Source organism: Scyliorhinus canicula, chromosome 3 (assembly GCF_902713615.1).
Source record: "Scyliorhinus canicula chromosome 3, sScyCan1.1, whole genome shotgun sequence".
NCBI lineage: Eukaryota > Metazoa > Chordata > Chondrichthyes > Carcharhiniformes > Scyliorhinidae > Scyliorhinus > Scyliorhinus canicula.
Window position 1 is genome coordinate 126,811,362 of NC_052148.1, and position 20,976 is coordinate 126,832,337.

At 43.5% G+C, this 20,976-nt stretch overlaps 1 protein-coding gene across 9 annotated transcripts in view; it reads left to right on the forward strand.

Annotated features, from left to right (window-relative positions):
- The window catches only part of LOC119962946 (gamma-aminobutyric acid receptor subunit alpha-2-like), a 379,650-nt gene that overhangs the window by 208,807 nt on the left and 149,867 nt on the right, over nucleotides 1–20,976 (forward strand). For all 9 annotated transcript variants that reach the window (XM_038791279.1, XM_038791280.1, XM_038791281.1 and 6 more), the window contains 2 exons: nucleotides 2,635–2,855; nucleotides 6,913–6,995. In XM_038791279.1, coding sequence (XP_038647207.1) covers nucleotides 2,635–2,855; nucleotides 6,913–6,995 — 304 coding nt within the window. The remainder of the gene's footprint in view (nucleotides 1–2,634; nucleotides 2,856–6,912; nucleotides 6,996–20,976) is intronic.

The following is a 20,976-nucleotide window of genomic DNA, read 5'->3' on the forward strand; positions in this document are numbered from 1 at the left end:
ATGCCTCAGCGGTTTCTTTTGCACTAATTTACTGGGCTCCCCATCTTTGAGGATGGAGATATTTGTGGAACCTTTTGCTCCTGTTAATTGTTTAATTGTCCACCAACGTTCAGGACTAAATATGGCAGGACTGCACAGCATTGATCTGATCTGTTAGTTATGGGATCTCTGAGCTCTATCTATTGTAATCTGCTTCCATTGTTTGCCATGCAATTAGCTCTGTGTCATAGCTTCACCAGATAGACACTTCATTTTTAGGCATGCCTGGTGTTGCTTCTATAATGCTGCCCACTCTTCATTGAACCAGTGTTGATCCTTTGGCTTGATGGCAATGGTAAAGTGAAGAATATGCCAGGGTATGAGGTTACAGATTATGGTTGAATACAGTTTTGCTGTTTGGATTGGATTGGATTGGATTTGTTTATTGTCATGTGTACCGAGGTACAGTGGAAAGTATTTTTCTGCAAGCAGCTCAACAGATCATTCAGTACATGGAAGAAAAGGGAATTAAACAAAATTCAAGAAAATACATGAGAATACATAATAGGGCAACACAAGGTATACAATGTAACTACATACGCATTGGCATCGGTTGAAGCATACAGGGTGTAGTGTTAATGAGGTCAGTCAATAAGAGGGTCATTTCGGAATCTGGTGACAGTGGGGAGGAAGCTGTTTTTGAGTCTCTTCGTGCGTGTTCTCAGACTTCTGTATCTCCTGCCCGATGGAAGAAGTTGGAAAAGTGAGTCAGCCGGGTGGGAGGGATCCTTGATTATGCTGCCCGCTTTCCCCCGGCAGCGGGAGGTGTAGATGGAGTCGATGGATGGGAGGCAGGTTCGTGTGATGGACTGGGCGGTATTCACGACTCTGAAGTTCCTTGCGGTCCTGGGCCGAGCAGTTGCCATACCAGGCTCTGATGCAGCCCGATAGGATGCTTTCTATAGTGCATCTGTAAAAGTTGCTGATAGCCAAGAGCACCCTGAGGAGGCCCACTTTTGAGCTGCCTCATCTGTTCTGAATCTATTCCATTTAGCAAGGGGGTAGTGTCACATAACGTGATGGAGGATAAGCTCAGTGAGAAGATAGGAATTTGTCTTCCCAAGAGCTGTTTAGTGATCACTTTACCTATGCTGTCAAGGTTAGATGCATCCGAAACAGGTAGATTGATAAGCACAAGGTATTGTGGGATTTTCCGCTTCATTGTTTCCCTCATTACCTGCTGCAGGCCAGTTTGGCAGCTTATCTTTCAGGACTCAGCCAGCTCAGACAGTAGTGGTGCTACCAAGCCACTCTTGGTGATGGGTGTTGAAGTCTGCCAGCCAGAGTATATTCTGTGTCCTTTCCATCCTTAGTGCTTCCTCCAAGTTGTCTTCAATATGAAAAGTACTGATTCATCAACTGAAGAAAAGTGGTAATCAGCAGGAGTTTCCTTGCCCATGTTTGACCTAATGCCATGAGGCTTTACGGGGTCTGGAGTCAATGTTGAGGACTCCTGTGCCACTCCTTCTGACTGTATACCACCGTATTCCTCTGGTGGGTCCATCCGGGAGGACAGGGCATACACAGGGATGGTGGTGATGGTGTCAGGGACATTATCTGTAAGGTATGATTCGGTCAGTATGACTATGTCAATCTGTTGCTTTGAAAGGTCTATGGACCAGCTCTTCCAATTTTGGCAGAAGGCCCCACATGTTGGTATGGAGCACTTTGCAGGATTGTGTGCCCTTTGTTCTTTCTAGTGCCTAAGTTGATGTCAAGTGGATAATCCAGTTTATTGAATTTCTTACAATGGAGCGGCTTGTTAGGCAATTTCAGAGGCAGTTAAGAGTTGAGTACATTACTGTGTATCTGGAGTCACATGTAGGCCCGACCTATTTAAGGTGAGGATGAGAGATTTTCTCCCCTAAAGGCCATATCATGAACCTGCTGGGCCTTTTGACAATCAATGATAGCCTCGTGGCACCATTACTGAGGCCAGCTTTCAGTTACAGATTTTATTAATCAGTTGATTTTTTAAAAATAATTTAATTTAAATTCCACCAGCTGCTGTTCACCAGCCCCAAGAATTTAGACTAGACCTCTGGATTACTTTTCCAGTGAAATTATCACCATGTTACTGTCTGCCCCATTATGCCATTGTCTACCCTCCAAATATACTGAAATCAGATGTACATCAAGAAAAAGCAATGTGCCATTTGGTCAAGATATCACAATGTTTCTTTATATTTACTGGAAAAATTCAACTACTGAATAAATAAACTGCAAGAAAACTGTTTGTTTCCTGTTCACTGTTACTCTGAACAAAGGCACTATGAAATTGGGAGGATTATCAGAACTGTTCGACAATGTTGTAGCTTCAAAAATGAAGTAAATATTGTCTTTAAATTTTACGACAGTGATGTTTCTGAGTCCTAGGTTTCTAGCTAAGAGCAGCACTCCCAACTCCTTACCATCTAAATAAGATCATCTTGACACTACACGAAGAATGGTCTCATTAGGTATTTGGTGAAAACAGAGGGAAAAGCAATGGATTTGATCTTGCTTTCCCATCATGTGCTGAGACTATAACTTCATGCATTTTTTGCCACTAAGATGTATCTACTGTTCTGAATATAAACTGATTAATGTTAACAGGAATACACAATTGATGTGTTCTTTCGGCAAAGTTGGAGTGATGAAAGGCTTAAGTTTAAGGGTCCAATGAACATTCTTCGATTGAACAACCTGATGGCCAGTAAGATATGGACACCAGACACATTCTTTTATAATGGCAAGAAATCAGTGGCACATAACATGACCATGCCTAACAAGCTGCTACGAATCCAAGATGATGGGAAGCTTCTTTATACAATGAGGTAAAATGTTAAACATTAAAAGCTCCAATAACTATTTTTGCAACTTTTCCATTTGGAAGCCCAGTGTTAAGTGTCCCTGCCATGAAGCGAGTGTTAATGCAGAGGCGTGCATAATGTAGCGGAACAGGTTTTAAATAATAATAATCTTTATTAGTGTCACAAGTAGGCTTACATTAACACTGCAATGAAGTTACTGTGAAAATCCCCTAGTCGCCACACTACGGCGCCTGTTCGGGTACACGGACATAATGTCCAATTCACCGAACAAGCACGTCTTTCAGGACTTGTGGGAGGAAACCGGAGCACCCGGAGTAAACCCACACAGACACGGAGAGAACGTGCAGACTCCGCACAGACAGTAACCAAGCCTGGAATCGAACCTGGGCCCCTTGTGCTGTAAAGCAACAGTGTTAACCACTATGCTACTGTGCCGCCCTAATCAAAGCCAGATATAACATTTTCCTTTCATTTTGCAGTGGTATGTAATAGATAAAGATTGCAGAACCTAATTTTATATTGTTTCTTAATTCACTTAACTGTAGCAAAGTTCATTGGCATAGTCCTGAAAATGGTAGGAATAGTGTTTGAAACTCACCATTGCAATCGTGTGTGTGTGTGTGTGTGTGTGTGTGTGTGTGTGTGTGTGTGTGGGCAGAGTTTTAACCATGGTGTCCTGTTCCCAGCAGTGGATCAGGAAATATGTGTCCCTTCTGATCTATTGCTTTTCATTGGTTCCCACACAATTACATTTAAAATTTAAAGTGCTGGCGATGTGCTTGAGGGACATGTGCAGTCATGCAGAGAGACAAGCTCTTCACTGGTGAAAGCCGCTGTCAGCTGGCAATGCAGCAGGTATGAGTAGGAGCCTCCTGGACATGCAGGGAGGCTCTTCAACTTGGCCACTACTTTCCTGGCCAGCCCATTGCCACTAACAGAAGACTTATTGAGAGCACAAAGAAAAAGCTTATCTTTCAAATTTAAATTCTATTTGTAAATATTTCACGCTGCATTGGTTTCACTTTGTTTACACTTGCTTCATGATTGTTTGTTGGGTCCAGATTTGTCAAAGAGCCAAATATATTGGCATGCATCATGCTTGGCACGCATTGATGGTTACAAAGGAGTTCGGGACATTTCTAAATTGTGAAAGAAACCATGTTGTGTTTCTGCATTCACTCTTTATTGAATGTTTATGTTAGTGTCCAGTGTTGTGTTCACCACCTTTGCGGGACATGGCTGAAATTGCAGGTATAGCTGGTCCTCCCTTTTATGCGTTGTAAAGGATATTGGCTGAGAGCATGCTTAGCAATGATAATTGAAATTGAGACCCAAAGCCTTCGAAGGACTCTGCAGCCACCATCCTGAGATGGACACACGTGTGGGCAATACTAACACTGCCCTTTAGGTCCCTCATTTTCTTAGCTTGACTGTTGCCAGTGCCCCGAGCCATACCTAAGATCCAGGCCCTTCCCATTTCATTTCTCCAAAAACCTGACCCCACCCTGTTTCTTTGGATCTCTTTTGCACCTCCATGTCCCCCGACTCCGCACCACACCACACCCTCTCACCCCTCTACTAATGACTCACTTTGTCAGTCCTGAACGTCTATTCAACCTGTCATTCTCCTGCTTGTCTTCCTTGTGCCGCAAAATAGAACAAGGAAAACCTCTGACCTAAAACACAACTTTAGAAAGCTACTGTTGCATGCCGACTTTTAAATGAACATGAACTGGGTGTCACGAGATTCTTGGGTGCTGCTGGCATTATCATGAAGGCAGGATGCAATTACAGAATGTTTCAATATAATGAGTATTTATGGCATGTAAATGAATTACAGATAGGAAAGAATCATGGGTCAGCGAGAGGACCGTCCATAGTACATTGCTGTATTAATCTTGACATTTGAACCTACCATCAGGAAATCACCATCACCTAATTAAATCACCGTCCCCACCACAATTCCTGTTCTTGCAGGCCCCATGAAATCCTCCTGCATTCTAATCCATATTAGGGCAAGGAAGATTCACATTTCAGCTAAAAGAAAGGTATAGTCGTTGGCCTAATACACGCACTCATATTTCACGCCTCTGTCCTTTCGTTCTTTTTATTCTCTTTTTATATCTGTAGCCTGAAATTGATCCGACAACTGTAACTGGAAAGGTCCCTTAATGGTGAATAAGAGGCGTGTGCATAATTCCAGTTATAAATGCACCACCCACCTTTTTTGCATGAAGACAAAAATATGCATTGTTTAACGATGCCTGAAGCCAGTAGTAACCCTTTTCCTCATGCGGCTGAACCTGTTTCAGGGCCTTCTCTAAGGCCAAGCCAGGAAGTAACTTAACTGAACATGGTGTCAGGAGGAGTACCGAAAGAAACTAATCACTACTACTCCCTTTCCATTGCAATCTGTCCCCACCTTGACCCCCCTCCTGTACCACCAGATTCCTGATCATTATCCCAGATGCGACCCATGGGTCGCTTACCTCAGGGCTGCTGTGAAGTTAGCAGTTGTTCGACCTTGAACTTATTATGATGAATATACTCCAGTATAATGCAATCAAAGTCAATGGCAGGAAATGAAGTCTACCCACTCTGCACTTGGAAAATGGGCACAGCCAAATTTCTAGTCCTGTGGTTTTGTTCTAATTTTGTAATTTTGCTCCTAATATGACCCCAGGAGATATTTTTGCTAGATTTAGTGGAATAAATTGCAAAGATTGCATGAACATTAAATCATGTAACAGAGAAGGCCCATCATGACTGGTTCTTTGTAAGACCTATCCGGTTAGTCCTACTGCCCTAGTCTTTCCCCATACCTTAGCAAATATGCTACTCTGTGTTAAATTTTGCCGATCATGTATCCTCTCATTTTCCCAGTCTATCCACTTCCTCCTGAAGCCTGTTACTATTCTTCTCACTCTTTACTACATTTCTGAATGTTGTGCTATCTGCAAAATAAGTGATTATTTTATTTTGAAGTCGAGTTCAGTTGTGTGAAATGATTCATTTACAGGATAAACATCAACATGTTTTCATATTTGGTGATGTATGCATTATCTGAAACAGTTGAAGTGTGTATCTGTATTTCATTGATGTCACGTTACTGTGACTAATTGATTAATCATCGTCCTCATATAGTGCAGTAAGATCATTTTATGTACAACTAGAGTTATATGACCTTGAAGAAGACAACTGTCTGGCACATCTATTAATGTCGGTAAAGTCCGCAGAAACTCTGCCAGTTTAATTAGCCTTACTTTCCTTTTGACAGTGTCAAATGCCACAGGTTTGCAGGCTAAAAAAATTATAAATGGTGCAACGCAATTCTCAAAGTGCATTTGTAAATGAGAACATAATAAATAGGAGCAGAATCAGGAGTAGGCTATTTGATCCCTTGAGCCTGCTCCACCATTCAATCAGATCATGGCTGGTTGTTGCCTTAACTCCACTATCCATCCTACCTGCCCACTCATAACCCTTGACTCACTTGTCAATCAAAAATTTGTCCACCTCGCCTTGAATATATTCAATGACCCAGCCTCCACTGCTTTCTGGGGTAGATAATTCCAAAGATTAACATCCCTCTGAGAGAAGAAATTCCTCTTCATCTCCATTTAAAGGGAGACCTCTTATTTTTAAACTGTGCCCCCAGTTTTAGATCCTCTTACATGGGGATACATCCTCTCAAGATCTACTGTGTCAAACCCCATCAGAATTGTATATGCTTTAATATCACATCTCATTCTTCTAAACTCCAATGACTGTAGGCCCAACCTGTTCAACCTTTCCTCATATGATAACTCCTGCATCCCCAAAATCAATCTAGCGAACGTTCTCTCAACTGTCACCAATGCAAGTTTATCCCTCCTTAAATAAGGAGACTAAAACTGCATGCAATAGTCTAGGTGCAATCTCACCAATGCCCTTTACAGTTGGTGCAAGACTTCCTCACTTATACACGCCATCCCTCATGCGATAAAAGTGCTCATGACATGTCATACTGTATAACAGCAGCAGTTTATTTTAGGTAGTCATTGAATGTGTGTTCTCACAGGCTTACTGTCCAGGCAGAGTGCCCAATGCACTTGGAGGATTTTCCAATGGATGCACATTCTTGCCCCTTGAAATTTGGAAGCTGTAAGTATTTAAGTTTGGACATGATCTGGTTTGTTTGATACCATTTTCATCATGATTTTGAACCTGATGATTTACTATTTGTGTTCATTGACCTTGAGCTAACGGCGTGATATTAACAGAGATGTTAATCCATTTAAACTATGTTAACACCTCTGTTAAAACAGTATACAAAATTTCTCATGAATACTGTAAGTGTTGTACATTGATATTCATAAGATGTCATTTCAAACCTATTGTATGCTGCATAATTTATGATTATATTACTATTTTCTCAAATAAATTCAATGGAACTAATAATTGAGAAATATATAAAATGGGCTGCCAACTTGCTCATCATTCATTTTTCTCACAAACTCAGCATCCACCCTGTTGTGCGTTCTCAGTTTAGGATTATCTTTCACACCTCTATAATTGTCAGCACTAATTCTCAGAATGCTTCCTGGGCTCCTGATGCTAGACGTTTACAACCTTTTTGGTTTCTACAGCAACAGGTGCCAGCTGAATGGTACTCAAACTGCAACCAAAATCTATTCCAGCTGTCTGAAAGGTAATGGGACAGGCTCTAGTGAAATAATGATGGCACTAAATGTCATGGAATATGATGGACCTGTCAGTGAATTAAGCTGCTACTTCAGGAAACTACCTCCCCTGCCTTATATCCTTTCTCTCTCTCTCCTTGTATCTCTAACTCTGCCATGGCTCACAGTGTGGTTGAATCTAGATAAGGTGGGGATGTGCAGGTGGGTGGGAGGTGGAGTTTCTGCCAGAAAACCAAGGAGCTCCAGTTTCACTACCTGCTGTGGAGTTTTGCTTTGACACCCAGAGGTCCGTCTGATTGACAGTTTTGGTTTTCATTCAGACAGGGAGCACTCAGCACTCACCTACTGTAGCTCGTAGGAATTTTGTGGAGGACCTTGAGGGGTACCAGCACATGGCATGGAGAGCTTAGCGCATTGAGGGAAGTATTTCTCACCTACCTTAAGCTGCTGGCTTTCTTGAAGCCTGGAAAATCCAGTCAGCCAGAGATATATCTGCAAAGCTGGTTAAAGCAGAAGTCGTCATGTAGTTGAGGCCTGGAAATTAAAATTGCATGGACCTCACCCTGCTGAGATCAGTGGCATTTGTGTGGAATTTGCCTCAATCCTGCCAGATCTGCCTGTTGACACAAGACATAAAAATTGAGTCTTTTATGTTTGATATAAATATATTTCAGTTGATGAAATTGTTCATATTACATTCTCTTGGCTGTTTAGTAGAACAATAGATTGAATTTGAAATTGCAGCTAAAATTTGTATCACGTTCTTCTTGTGTTTCTGCCCAATAGCCTTGATCAGTTAAACTGTCGTAAAATCTGGAATGGCCTGGGTGGGATTTACAAATGGCCAAAACTGTGTATATATCCACAAGCCATCTCAAACCTGCCAACTTCCAGCTTTAACTTGAACATGCTCAACTGGTTACAAGTATCCCCCTCAGAGGAGGCAGCAAACTAAATATGTTAATCACTGAATTCTGGCAATATTTCAATCTACATTCAATACTAATGCCACATTCAAGGGTTTGATGGGTTTCTCAAAAATAGTAATGAAACTAAGGTTCTATGGTCACTCATAGAGCTCGGTGAAGGTCAGACAAACAGAGTAATGAAAATGCATTGCTCCCAGCTGATATCTAATCTACAATAAAATATCTAATATACAACTTTTAACGTAATAAATAAAATTTGACACTGAATCACAAAAGGAGATATTCGGGCAGATGGCTTAAAGCTTGGTCAAAGAGGTAGATTTTAAGGAGTATCTTAAAGGAGGAAAGAGGAGAGTTTTAGGGAGAGTATACCAGAGTTTAAGGTTTTGACAGCTGAAGACAGTGCCTTCAGTGGTGGCGTGATTAGGTCAGCAATGAACATAGAACATAGAACAGTACAGCACAGAACAGGCCCTTCGGCCCTCGATGTTGTGCCGAGCAATGATCACCCTACTCAAACCCACGTATCCACCCTATACCCGTAACCCAACAACACCCCCCCCCCCCCTTAACCTTACTTTTTAGGACACTACGGGCAATTTAGCATGGCCAATCCACCTAACCCGCACATCTTTGGACTGTGGGAGGAAACCGGAGCACCCGGAGGAAACCCACGCACACACGGGGAGGACGTGCAGACTCCACACAGACAGTGGCCCAGCCGGGAATCGAACCTGGGACCCTGGAGCTGTGAAGCATTTATGCTAACCACCATGCTTTCTGTAGTTTGGTATCGTACCTTGTTTTATAATGCTCATATGACGTGCTTTCATAGACTATTTACAGGGCCATTTGGCCCATTCAAGTCTGCACTGACTCTTTGAAAGAGCATTCTACCTAGTCCCACTTCCCTGCCTTATCCCTGTAACCTTGCACATTCTTTCTTTTCAGATAACAATCCAATTCCCTTTCGAATACCTCGATCAACCTCTCAGGAACTTCACTCCAGACTCCAGCCACCCTCTGCATGGAAAACCTTTCCTCACATCATTGTAATATTTTTGCCAATTATTTTGAACCTGTGTCCTGTGGACAGCATGGTGGTGCAATGGTTAGCACTGCTTCCTCATGGTGCCGATGACCCGATTCGATCCTGGCCCCGGGTCATTGTCTGTTTGGAGTTTGCACATTCTCCTGTGTCTGTGTGGGTCCCACCCCCACAATTCAAAAATGTGCAGGGTAGGTGGATTGGCCACACTAAATTGCCCCTTCATTGAAACCAAAATTGAATTGGGTACTTTCAATTTTAAAAAAATAATACATTTTGAACCTGCCCTCTAGTTGTTGATGCTCTCTTGATTGGGAAAATGTTTTCACTATTCACACTGTCCATACCCCTCAGGATCTTGAATACCTCTATCAAGTCTCCTCTCAGCCTTCTTTTCTCCAAGGAAAACAGACTTAACCACTACAATCTAACTTCATACCTACAGTTGTTTATCCCTGGAATCATTATTGTGGATCTCTGCTGTACTCTCTCCAATGCCTTCACATCTTTCCTCAAGTATAGTACCTAGGACTGGATGCAGTACTGGATGAGGCCTAATTAATATATTTTATTAGTGCTTTGGGATGTTTCATTATATCAAAAGTTCCTGCATAAATATAAGTTGCTGTTGATGATGTTGAACAGGCCAGAATTGGAAAAATCTATCACTGGGCAAAGACGTGTCCACAGTACTTGAAAAATGAAATGAAATGAAATGAAAATCGCTTATTGTCACGAGTAGGCTTCAATGAAGTTACTGTGAAAAGCCCCTAGTCGCCACATTCCGGCACCTGTTCGGGGAGGCTGGTACGGGAATTGAACCGTGCTGCTGGCCTGCCTTGGTCTGCTGTAAAAGCCAGCGATTTAGCCCAGTGTGCTAAACCAGCCCCTGCTTTAAGAGATTAGTTTCTGAACCTTTGAGGTATTGAGATTCAGATAAAGGTGGCTGAAAACCTGACAAGCTTAGATTATACCTCGGATAAGAAGCAAGATAACCATCAGGAACAACAAGAGCCTGCAATGTTGAGCCCTGGAGACAGGGTAGGCAGCAGAGGGGTCAAAGTTGGAAGAAACACTACCTGCATTATGGGGCACACAAGCAGCAGCTCAGCTTCCTTATCCTCCCTGAAGAGCAGAGTTATCAGAGACTGAGCTTGTCACATCAGTGGGTGGCAGACATCTGCAGCCTTTGAGAAGAAATCTTTGTTCCCTCCTAAACACAATGGCCACATATTACCAGTGTCTCTGAAAGTGGCACTGCCCTTAAATAAAATGTCTCCAGATCCAACACCCAGGGCTCCACAGAGGCATACCCAAGATAAAGATAGATAGTTTTTTGAACTTTTTTGAATGGTGTTCGGACAGGAAAGTGGAGCTGAGTCTACAAAAGATCAGACATGATCTCATTGAATGGCGGAGCAGGCTCGAAGGGCCAGATGGCCTACTCCTGCTCCTAGTTCTTATGTTCTTAGTATCTCCCAGTCAGCTGCGTTATGTCTCTGATGGGTTGTTTACCAAGGTTGGCATTCGTCAACCTCGCTACAATGATGCCAGTCAGAATGAGTGGGTGCTAAGGTTTGTGTCTCTGACTTGCTTCTGATAGGTGCAGGGCATCATTGAACACACACACATGCCAATCCATGCACCTCTGAATCAGGCAGGATTATTTGTGATTGGTGCAAGACTCCAAGGAAGCTCCAATTTCATCCTGCAGCTCTCCAAGCTATCTGATATCTTTGGATCTGTAAGCAGACTTAAAGGATGGCTGCTAAGTGATACCCATTCATACTGGCCTGATGATACTCCTAATTAGCCAAAGCAGTGGGACTCAAAGGTAATGTAATGGCAGCTGCATGACTACCAGATAAGTCACTCAACAAGTGATTTTGTCAAACACCTATATGCGCCTACAAAGCTGTACTCTTCCTTTCCCTACTGCTCCTACGTTGATGCAAAGCCAGCAGAGGTAGAGCCTGCCTACCCAGATCCCTGTACTGATTGCTGAGGTGCTCTTATTATCTCCAGGTTTTGGAACCTGTGAGGATACCTTCAAAGACTGCATTGACTGGAACTACAACTGGAGACAGCACATTGGGCACTAACTAAGGGGGAAGCAATGAGTGAAAAGAGGGGTTCTTTGAGTGCCATCCCCACTTTAATGTTCTTTCTCTCCATCATCCCTCTCATGGACCAGTCATACTTCACTCCTACCACTCTGCTGAGGTCCTCCTGCAAGACCAAGATTAAGGTGTCATGGTGGTCAAGGCCCAGATGGATGTATTTGATTGCTGTCATTAATGCTGCACAGGATTGGCCAGTATATCATAGATAAATATATCCTTACTGTTCTGTCGCCACCAACCCAGTCATGCTTGAGGTGAAAATCTTCATTTTCTATGCAGTCATAGATATTGTGCACGGAATCCTGACAGTACATTGAAAATTTTCTGTTGTCCCTCAGTGATTATGCTTTTCATTGTCAGCCCTCAGGATGCAGCCTGTGTTCAGCTGAGCTGAGCTTGGCGAGAGCATAGATTGTCTTCCGAAAGGGACAATGCTGGAAAATCTCATCAAGTCTGGCAGCATCTGTAGGGAGAGAAAAGAGCTAATGTTTCGAGTCCGATGACTCTTTGTCAAAGCTAACAGACAGAGAGAGTGGGAAATATTTATACTGTGGAGTGAGAATGAAAGATTCTCTTCCGCAGACTTTCCACTATGGTCCCTGCCATCACTGTCTGCTCTTGATGGCTTGTGGGCTGTGGGTCATTGGGTAAAAACCCAGAATCACTATCAGTGCATGGCAAGCATGAGTCCTGTGATGGTACAAACACAGAAGGAATGAGCTGCTGTGAAGATTTGTCATCTTGTGGTATAGCAACCATTGCCAAATTCCTGAAGGATTTGAAGAGAAAAAATATGAATTACTACTGACAATGTAAGGAAGTTGGAACTTATCACTGTGAAGATGATGACATATTCACATGAATGATTGTTATGTAACATAAGAATCAATTAAATTTAATTGTCACAGTTGGTAGCTGGGAAGTCATCATCCTGGATAGCTAGGGATGTCAAAACATCATTTGTCTCCTGTGCTTTCTCTGCAGTTCAAAGTGTGAGATATTTACAGAGCACTTCCTGTTCTCCCCCTTTCCCAAGTGTTGTGAAATCCCTTCTGCAATGGATTGAACCCTTAACTACTAAATTCAGATTTTATCATGTGTGTTGCCACGCATTCGATGCCAAACCCAGGAGTAAAATGAAAATAACGCTGTATGAAATTAAAATACGCTGTATGAAAGTGTCAGTCAGGTCCATTGAAAACACTTCTATTTTGGCCATGTTACAGCAGAGTATCCCTGCACTGCATTTGCCTCCAAGTTAATATTAGAGTCAAAGGCAAATGTTCTTGAGATTCGCATGTTTTTGGTTACAGGTTGTTTGGTTAATTGGATTGGATTGAATTTGTTTATTGTCATGTATACCGGGGTACAGTGAAAAGTATTGTTCTGTGCACAGCTCAGACAGATCATTCCATACATGAAAAGAAAATACATAATAGGGCAAACATAAAATACACAATGCAAGTACATGGATAGTGTTAGTGTTAGAATTAAGTTTTAAGAAATGTGTACGGTTATAGGAGATGTAAGAAGTGTATCTGTGTAAGAGAGCTCTCATGACGCTCCAGCGCCATCATGCTAATGAGAGTGTAACTAGAGATAACTGTCAGAAAGAAGAGTTAAACTGGTGGTTAAACCCCTGGTGATGTATGAAGAATGTAAATAACATCCTCCTCCACAAATAGTCCTCAACATCGGGGCCCTGCATGGATGTGTGCTCAGTCCTCTACTGTGCTCCCTATACACACATGACTGTGAGGCAAGATTTAACTCCAACTCAATCTATATGTTTCTGGTTGATACGACTGTGGTGGGCCATATCTCAAACAACGACGATTCAGACTACAGGAGGGAAATAAATCACTTGGTTGAATGGTGTACCGAAAACAACCTCTCTCTAAATGTCAGAAAGACCAAGGAACTAGTCATCGACTTCAGGAAGCTTAGCGCGACACACACTCCCATCTGCATCAATGGCTCCGAAGTGGAGATGGTCGATAGCTTTAAGTTCCTGGGGGTCACCATCACCAACAGTCTGCCCTGGTCCACTCATGTTGATGCAGCAGTCAAGAAAGCCCAATAACAGCTCTATTTCCTATGGAAACTAAAGAAATTTTGCATGTCTGCATCAACTCTCACAAACATCTACAGATGTGCGATAGAGAGCATCCTATCTGGCTGCATCACAGCCTGGTATGGCAACTGGTCGGTCCAAGATCGTAAGAAACTGCAGAGTGTGAACAGGGTGAACTCAGCCCAACTCATCACACAAGCTTGCCACCCCCACATTGATTCTGTATACACCTCCCGCTGCCTCAGGAAGGCAGACAGCATTGTCAGAGACCCCTCCCAGCCAGGTATTGCCTTCTTCCAGACCCTTCCATCAGGCAGAAGGTACAGAAGTCTGAAGACCCGCACATCGAGACATAGGAACAGCTTCTTCCCCACAGCTACAAGACTCCTCAACGACTCTCCCTCGGACTGATCTGTTCCCTGTAAGAACACTATTCACGATGCCCTACGCTGCTTTTGCTCACGTATTTTCTTTGTTTGGCCCCTTTTTCTGCACTGTAACCAATCACTGTTTTGCCGATGTCTCAATGTGCTCTGTTGATTATTCTTTTTGTCTACTACGTACGTATTGTGTACATTCCCTCAGCCGCAGAAAAATACTTTTCACTGTACTTCGCTACATGTGACAATAAATCAAATCAAATCAAAGTCAAGGCAGCATTTGACTGAATACGGCATTAAGAAGCCCCAGCAAAACAAATGCACGGGCAGCACGGTAGCATGGTGGCTAGCATAAATGCTTCACAGCTCCAGGGTCCCAGGTTCGATTCCCGGCTGGGTCACTGTCTGTGTGGAGTCTGCACGTCCTCCCCGTGTGTGCGTGGGTTTCCTCCGGGTGCTCCGGTTTCCTCCCACAGTCCAAAGATGTGCGGGTTAGGTGGATTGGCCATGCTAAATTGCCCGTAGTGTCCTAAAAAGTAATGTTAAGGGGGGGGGGGGGGGTTGCGGGTTGTTGGGTTACGGGTATAGGGAGGATACGTGGGTTTGAGTAAGGTGATAATTGCTCGGCACAACATCGAGGGCCGAAGGGCCTGTTCTGTGCTGTACTGTTCTATTCTATTCTATAAATGGAGGTTCAGTGGAACTGCCTCGGTTGGCTAGAAAACAGTGGCTGTGATTTTAGGAGGTCAGTTGTCACAACCTCATGGAAGCATCCTTGACTTGAGCATCACTAGCTGCTCCATTGTGTCCTTACTCCACCATAAGGCCAGGTGTGGGCAGTTCACTGACTATTGCACAAGTGTTCAACACTATTCATAGATGTGCAATAATGAAACAGCCCATGCCAGCAAACTGCAGACCTGGGTGCCATCCAGGCTTGAGTTGACGAGCAGCAGATAACATTTGCACCACATAATCAGCAGATAACGATCAGCCTCATATTTGTTGTTGAACTTCAATGGCACCACCATAAACAACTTTGAGTCATCACTGACCATAAGCTGAACTTGAACAGCCACATCCAGACTGGGGTACAATAGCAGAACTGGGATCGATACTGAATACTTTGCAATGTTTGGCTCAATACCTGACCGTCAGAACCTATCACAAATCGCCAACTATCAAGTCCAAAGAGTGATGAAACACGCACTATTTACCTGGATCGGTATAGTTGCAACAATACTCAAGAGACTTGAGACTATGCAGGATAAAGCAGTTCCCTTGATCAGGGATCCTGCTATTTGACTACAGAGCCACTTGGAATTGACCTATTTCAACACGCACACCATACTTGCAGAATGAGTTCTGCAAAGATGCACTCCAGCTTACCAAAGTTACTTCAAGAGCACCTTTCTCCCACCAATAAGGACAACAGCAGCAATGTTGTGGGAACAACATGGGCTCCACACGAGATATTCTGATAGACTATAGCCTTTCATGGCGAAGAACCATATCATTTTCTTAAGTAAATTAGAGATGAACCATAAATATGGGGCAAAATTCTCTGACCCCCCCATGGTATGATTTTCGGCAGCAGGAGGTTGGTGGCAGGATCTTCTGGTCCCGTTGCTGTCAATGGGATTTCCCATTTATTATATTCTCTGTTGTCGTCTTTTTCAGTGATCACTCGCTAATGAGCATGATTTTCCACCTAAAAAACTCCATCAACAGTGTGAGGAGTATGCTGGTTTCCGCTAGGTAGATGCCTGGTACCAGACATCTTTTAAAGTGGGTATACCGTTGGACATAATCAGATACGTGGTCCTTGAAAAATGAAATGAAAATCGCTTATTGTCACAAGTAGACTTCAAATGAAGTTACTGTGAAAAGCCCCTGGTTGCCACAGTCCGGCACCTGTTCAGGGAGGCCAATACGTGAACTGAACCCGCGCTGCTGGCCTGCCTTGGTCTGCTTTTAAAGCAAGCTCTTTAGCCCTGTGCTAAACCAGCTCCTTGACAGAGAATAGGTCCAGTTCCAGTGACAAGGGAACCTCAACAATTGGGGATGTTCCTACTGTTGCGGTCTTCACTCGCCATCGCAGCCGTTGACACCAAACAAGTATCTTCCGCCTGATCCGCCATTAAGAACTTGGACTTGTTTTGGATTGCACTTTGTCTGATTCCTCCCGTTTGATCTTACCATTATGGGTAACGGAACATTCCAGCCTCTCCACCATGGACAGGTAGCAATCCAAGGAAAGGTTGCCACTGTAGTTTTTGTTATAGCTGCAAAGAGAAAGCATCTGAGGTGGCACAGGCCAAGTTTGTACAACATGGTACAGGGGGTTTAATTTACAAGATGCTGCTCAAACAGAGTATAATGGTGAACTCCCCAAAAGCCCCCGAAACGCTCCGATGACATTGTGTAACATGTAACATTACACCAGTCAATGATATTACTCTGATACATATCATCCCTCCCTTTTTACTCCTTTAGTGCCTCCAGCATTTTTATTTAATCAAACACTTTAACACAGAGCCAACACATTTTGCCATAACTAACATTGTTATGATACGGATACAAATGTAAGATAGTCTTGGGTGGACGTCTGTCTCATTTTGGCAGAACACAAGGTTCAGGAACTTAGCTGTTAGGGGTACCAGGAGTGTTTTCCTGTACACTGGTCAGTGTTACATCTGATGAAACCAAATCAGAAACTGGTTGTGTGGATGATTCTGTCGTTACAGGTTCTGTAATTTTGGCAGTTGTAGTCCTCAAGTCGGGCATGTCACTATCCACAATTTCTGTGGTGTAAACATCTGGTGCAGATTCTGTACTGTCACTACATTCAGACAATAATTAGTCAGCATGCTGATGCCAAATTCGTTCATCATCAGGTTGTGCAGTGTATGAAATTGGACCCATTTTGGCTAATACAAATGCTGGAGTCCATTATTTGCCTGAGGTGTAATTTCTCACAAGAACACATTCTCCATGGCGACAGAGTCTGCTTTTGGAATGTTATTCGCTTCCAGCCACTTGCATCTGATGTTGTTGCCTGACTATCTCTGAAGTAGAAGGGGGGATCAAAAGGTTGAACTGTGTGTATAGTTTTCTTTTGGAATATTAGAATGGGCGGTGAATACTTTCTCTGGCTGGAGAAAATTAAGTTCGCTCTGAGGGGGTCAGAAGAGGGTTCCGAGGGGCAGTGGAGGCCATTCATGATCTTATTTAAGGAGATGTTCATCGTGGGAAGGGGGAAGGAGGGGGAGGGGAGGATTGAAGGGGGAAGGCTGTACAAACTGTTGGCTGTTTTGATGGACTGTGTATTCTATTGATGTTGTGTATGTTTGGAATAAAATATCTTTTATATTTAAAAAAAAGAATAGCTGGTGAGCTTTGTGTTGTTGAATGTGCAGTGTTTCTGTATGTCATTAAAAAGCTTTAACATGTTTAGGTAGAGTGCCTTTATCCCTCAAAACCTTCACTACATGCTTGAGCGTTTGTATGAAACATTCAGCTAAGCTGTTGGTAATTGGAGGGTAGGGGACAGATTTGATATGGTGGATGCACCCCTTTAGGTCGCCCTCGAATTTGGCTGATGTGAACTGGGCACTACTACTTCTCATGAGTTATTCAGGTCGCCTGATTCTTGCAAATACCTCCTCAAGCCTTTTTATAGTCTGTTTCGTAGTTGTGATTTCATGATGGCAACCTCCAGCTACTTTGAATGCTTGTCAACTATGACCAAAAACATGTATCCTTCGACCGGGGTTCCATGACTCCACCTTCTCCTTTATTTGGGTATCCAATCCGGTCCGGCAGAAGTAGATTCTCACCAACTGCTTCATTCTAAGTACACCGGGATGGTCCTCGTGCAGCTATTCCAGGATTTCACTTCGTAGACACGGCGGAATGATTACCCTAATACCCCACAACAATACCCCATTTTGTACGGTCAACTCATGATGCCTGACAAGATAGGGTTTACGGTCTGATTCTTTCTGTGCTCTTGTGTTAGAGTGCCTTTTTGAATCAAGTCCCAACACCACCCCCATCACCAGATCTGTATATAAATTCTTCAGCCTTTGTTGCCAAGTGCAGTACAAACTTTCCACAGCAATTTTAGAATCTAAGAAAGAACGTTAATTGAGTCACGTTCTGTTGTCGTAGAACATCCAGGATCTCCAACATCTTCATAGGTACTTTGTGCAGACTGTCTTGGTCAACGTGTCCAAGATAGTGAATTGAAAATGTAAAAAATTTGCACTTCTTTTTCTTGACCTTGAGATTATGTAGTTGCAGTCTTGCAAGAACATCTTTAAATACTCTGCATCATTCGAACCTGTAATCAAAATGTCATCCAGATAGCATTGCACACCTGATAGCCCACTCATTTGACCCATAGATTGTTGGAAGAGAGCCGGAACTGACATTATCCGATATTAAAATAGGCCCTTATGTGTTACTATGGCCAGTAACGGCGAGACTGAATAGCGACATTCAGATAGGCTTAGGAAAGATCAATTTTGCTAAATTTTTGCCCACCTGAGAGGTCTGCAAAAAGATATTTGATAAGTGATGAAGGGTACGAATTAGCACATACGACAGGGTTGATAGCCGTTTTGAAATCCCCACATATTCGTACTGAAACATAACATGGCGATACCATGGCGATTGCAGCAATAACATGGTAGGTTCTTGATGGACCTGCTTCTCACAGACTCCATCTAATGGACTTTGGCTTGAACTCCAATCAGCAAAGCTTCACTTGCATCAAGTTCCATAGTTGTTGCAACCTTTAAACCAGATTTTAGGATTAATGCACATTCAATCAACAATTTCCTTTGGATAGTGTCATTCCTGAGTCCACAAACTAATCGGTCCAAAGTGTAACATCCAAAGTCTGGCCAAATTCTCAATACTTTGCTGCTTTTGCAGTGATGCAACGAAGTGTGAAATGTTTTCCCCTTCCTCCTGTGCACAACGGTGAAAGTGGAACCTTTCAGCTATTAATAGTCGACGGGGCGAGAAATGTTCTTGCAAGACGTTCATTAACTCATCATGTGACTTGTCTTCAGGTTTAGCTGGGTGCGCTAAATGCTGCAGCAACATGAATGTCTTCCTCCCAACTGAGCTGAGAAAGGTCGCAGTATTCAGGTCTGCTGGTGTCTGATTGGCTTTAAGGAATGACTGGAAACTTTCCTCATAAAAGTTCCATGTCTCCTCCTCCTCATCAAACGTGTCCATGGTGCCTTTCCTTCGCACCATTTTTGGATTGCAGCACCCCGATCTGTGTTGCTCAGCCTACAGCCTGTCTTCCCTGCTGCCTATTTTGCCTCTGTTTAAAACAGAAACACTCGCAGCGCACAAGCAGACCAGCTGTTTGGGTGCCTTACTATCCATTGCTGGGCAGTAGGTTGGCAGCTCTGTAGGTTTGCATTCCTCCGGCTCACTTCAGTGCCTTAAGCGCAGTCTCCACAACTCTGCCCACTCCAACGGTAAGTGTACTGAAAACTCAGATCCCATGTTTGAAGTACAGCCCCAGTAATTTGCAATTGTCCAATAGCTTTTAATTTTCAAAACCCCTTTACTTGCACCAGCTGATGCCCTGCTACTAACAGTACGGTGTCCAAGTATTTTCTTGAAAGTTGTTTTTACTTGGAAGTCAACAATATTTTTCCTATCCTCACTCCCAGTGGTGTATGTGCCTGAATCTCTGTCGATGATTCCTTCTTTTGGCTCATAAAATCCTCTTCGAAAGTTGTTTTTCTTCCCTTTCTTACGGCACAGATCTTGTCAGCGACTTCTTTTTTCTAAGTTGAAATTTTCCACCTCGCAATGTCGCAAATACGAACCACGATCGGACGGAGAATCAGGCGTCATGCCAAATTCGAAGTCTGTGCCCAACACTGATTCGGGTGCCATTCTCCGGCCCTCGCTGGTGACGATAATGAGGTTTGCACCCCACGCTGGCGGCGCATGAAAAACCGGCATTTGCATTCATTTAAATGTGATTAACGCGATTGCCCCACTATGCTCTGGACTTCTGTGATGCTCTGCCCCTCTCATGCGGAAGTCACATGAGCAAAATATACTACAGGTACTTTCAAACGGGGACTGGAGGCCCGGCTGCTGAGGGGGAGAGAGAAGGTAAGCAAAGTTTGAAAAACTGTTAACAATTGTACCGCTTGTGCGACATGGTGGTGCAGTGGTTAGCACTGCTGACTCACAGCGCCGAGGAACTGGGTTCGATCCCGGCCCCGGGTCACTGTCCGTGGGTAGTTTGCACATTCTCCCCGTGTCTGCATGGGTCTCACCCCCACAACCCAAAGATGTGTTTAGGGTAGATGGATTGGCCATGCAAAATTGCCCCTTAATTGGAAAAAAAGATTTGTTTTTAAAAGAAAACAATTGTACCGCTTGCTGGGTGTGGCTGCCAGGGCCGGGGGCGGTGGAAGGGACATCACTGGCGACTGACACTTGGCGACAGCTCTGTGTATTTGGGGTGCCCCCTTGCGATTGGGGTGGCCTGGTTCAGACCACCATTGCTGCAGTATTTGTTTTGAACACACCCATCTGGTACAAGTTACAGGCCCCGGCTGCTCACTCTCCTGACCACTCACTGTATCCTGCAAATGTTCACAAAGCCTCTGATTATTTGGGAGCTCACCCAGTTCGCCTCTCCGGAGACCCTCCGACCGCAGCTGATCAATTAATAATCTTTATTAGTGTCACAAGTAGGCTTATATTAACACTGCAGTGAAGTTACTGTGAAAATCCCGGCACCTGTTCGAGTACACAGAAGGAGAATTCAGAATGTCCAATTTACCTAACAAGCACGTCTTTCGGGACTTGTGGGAGGAAACGGGAGCAGCCGGAGAAAAC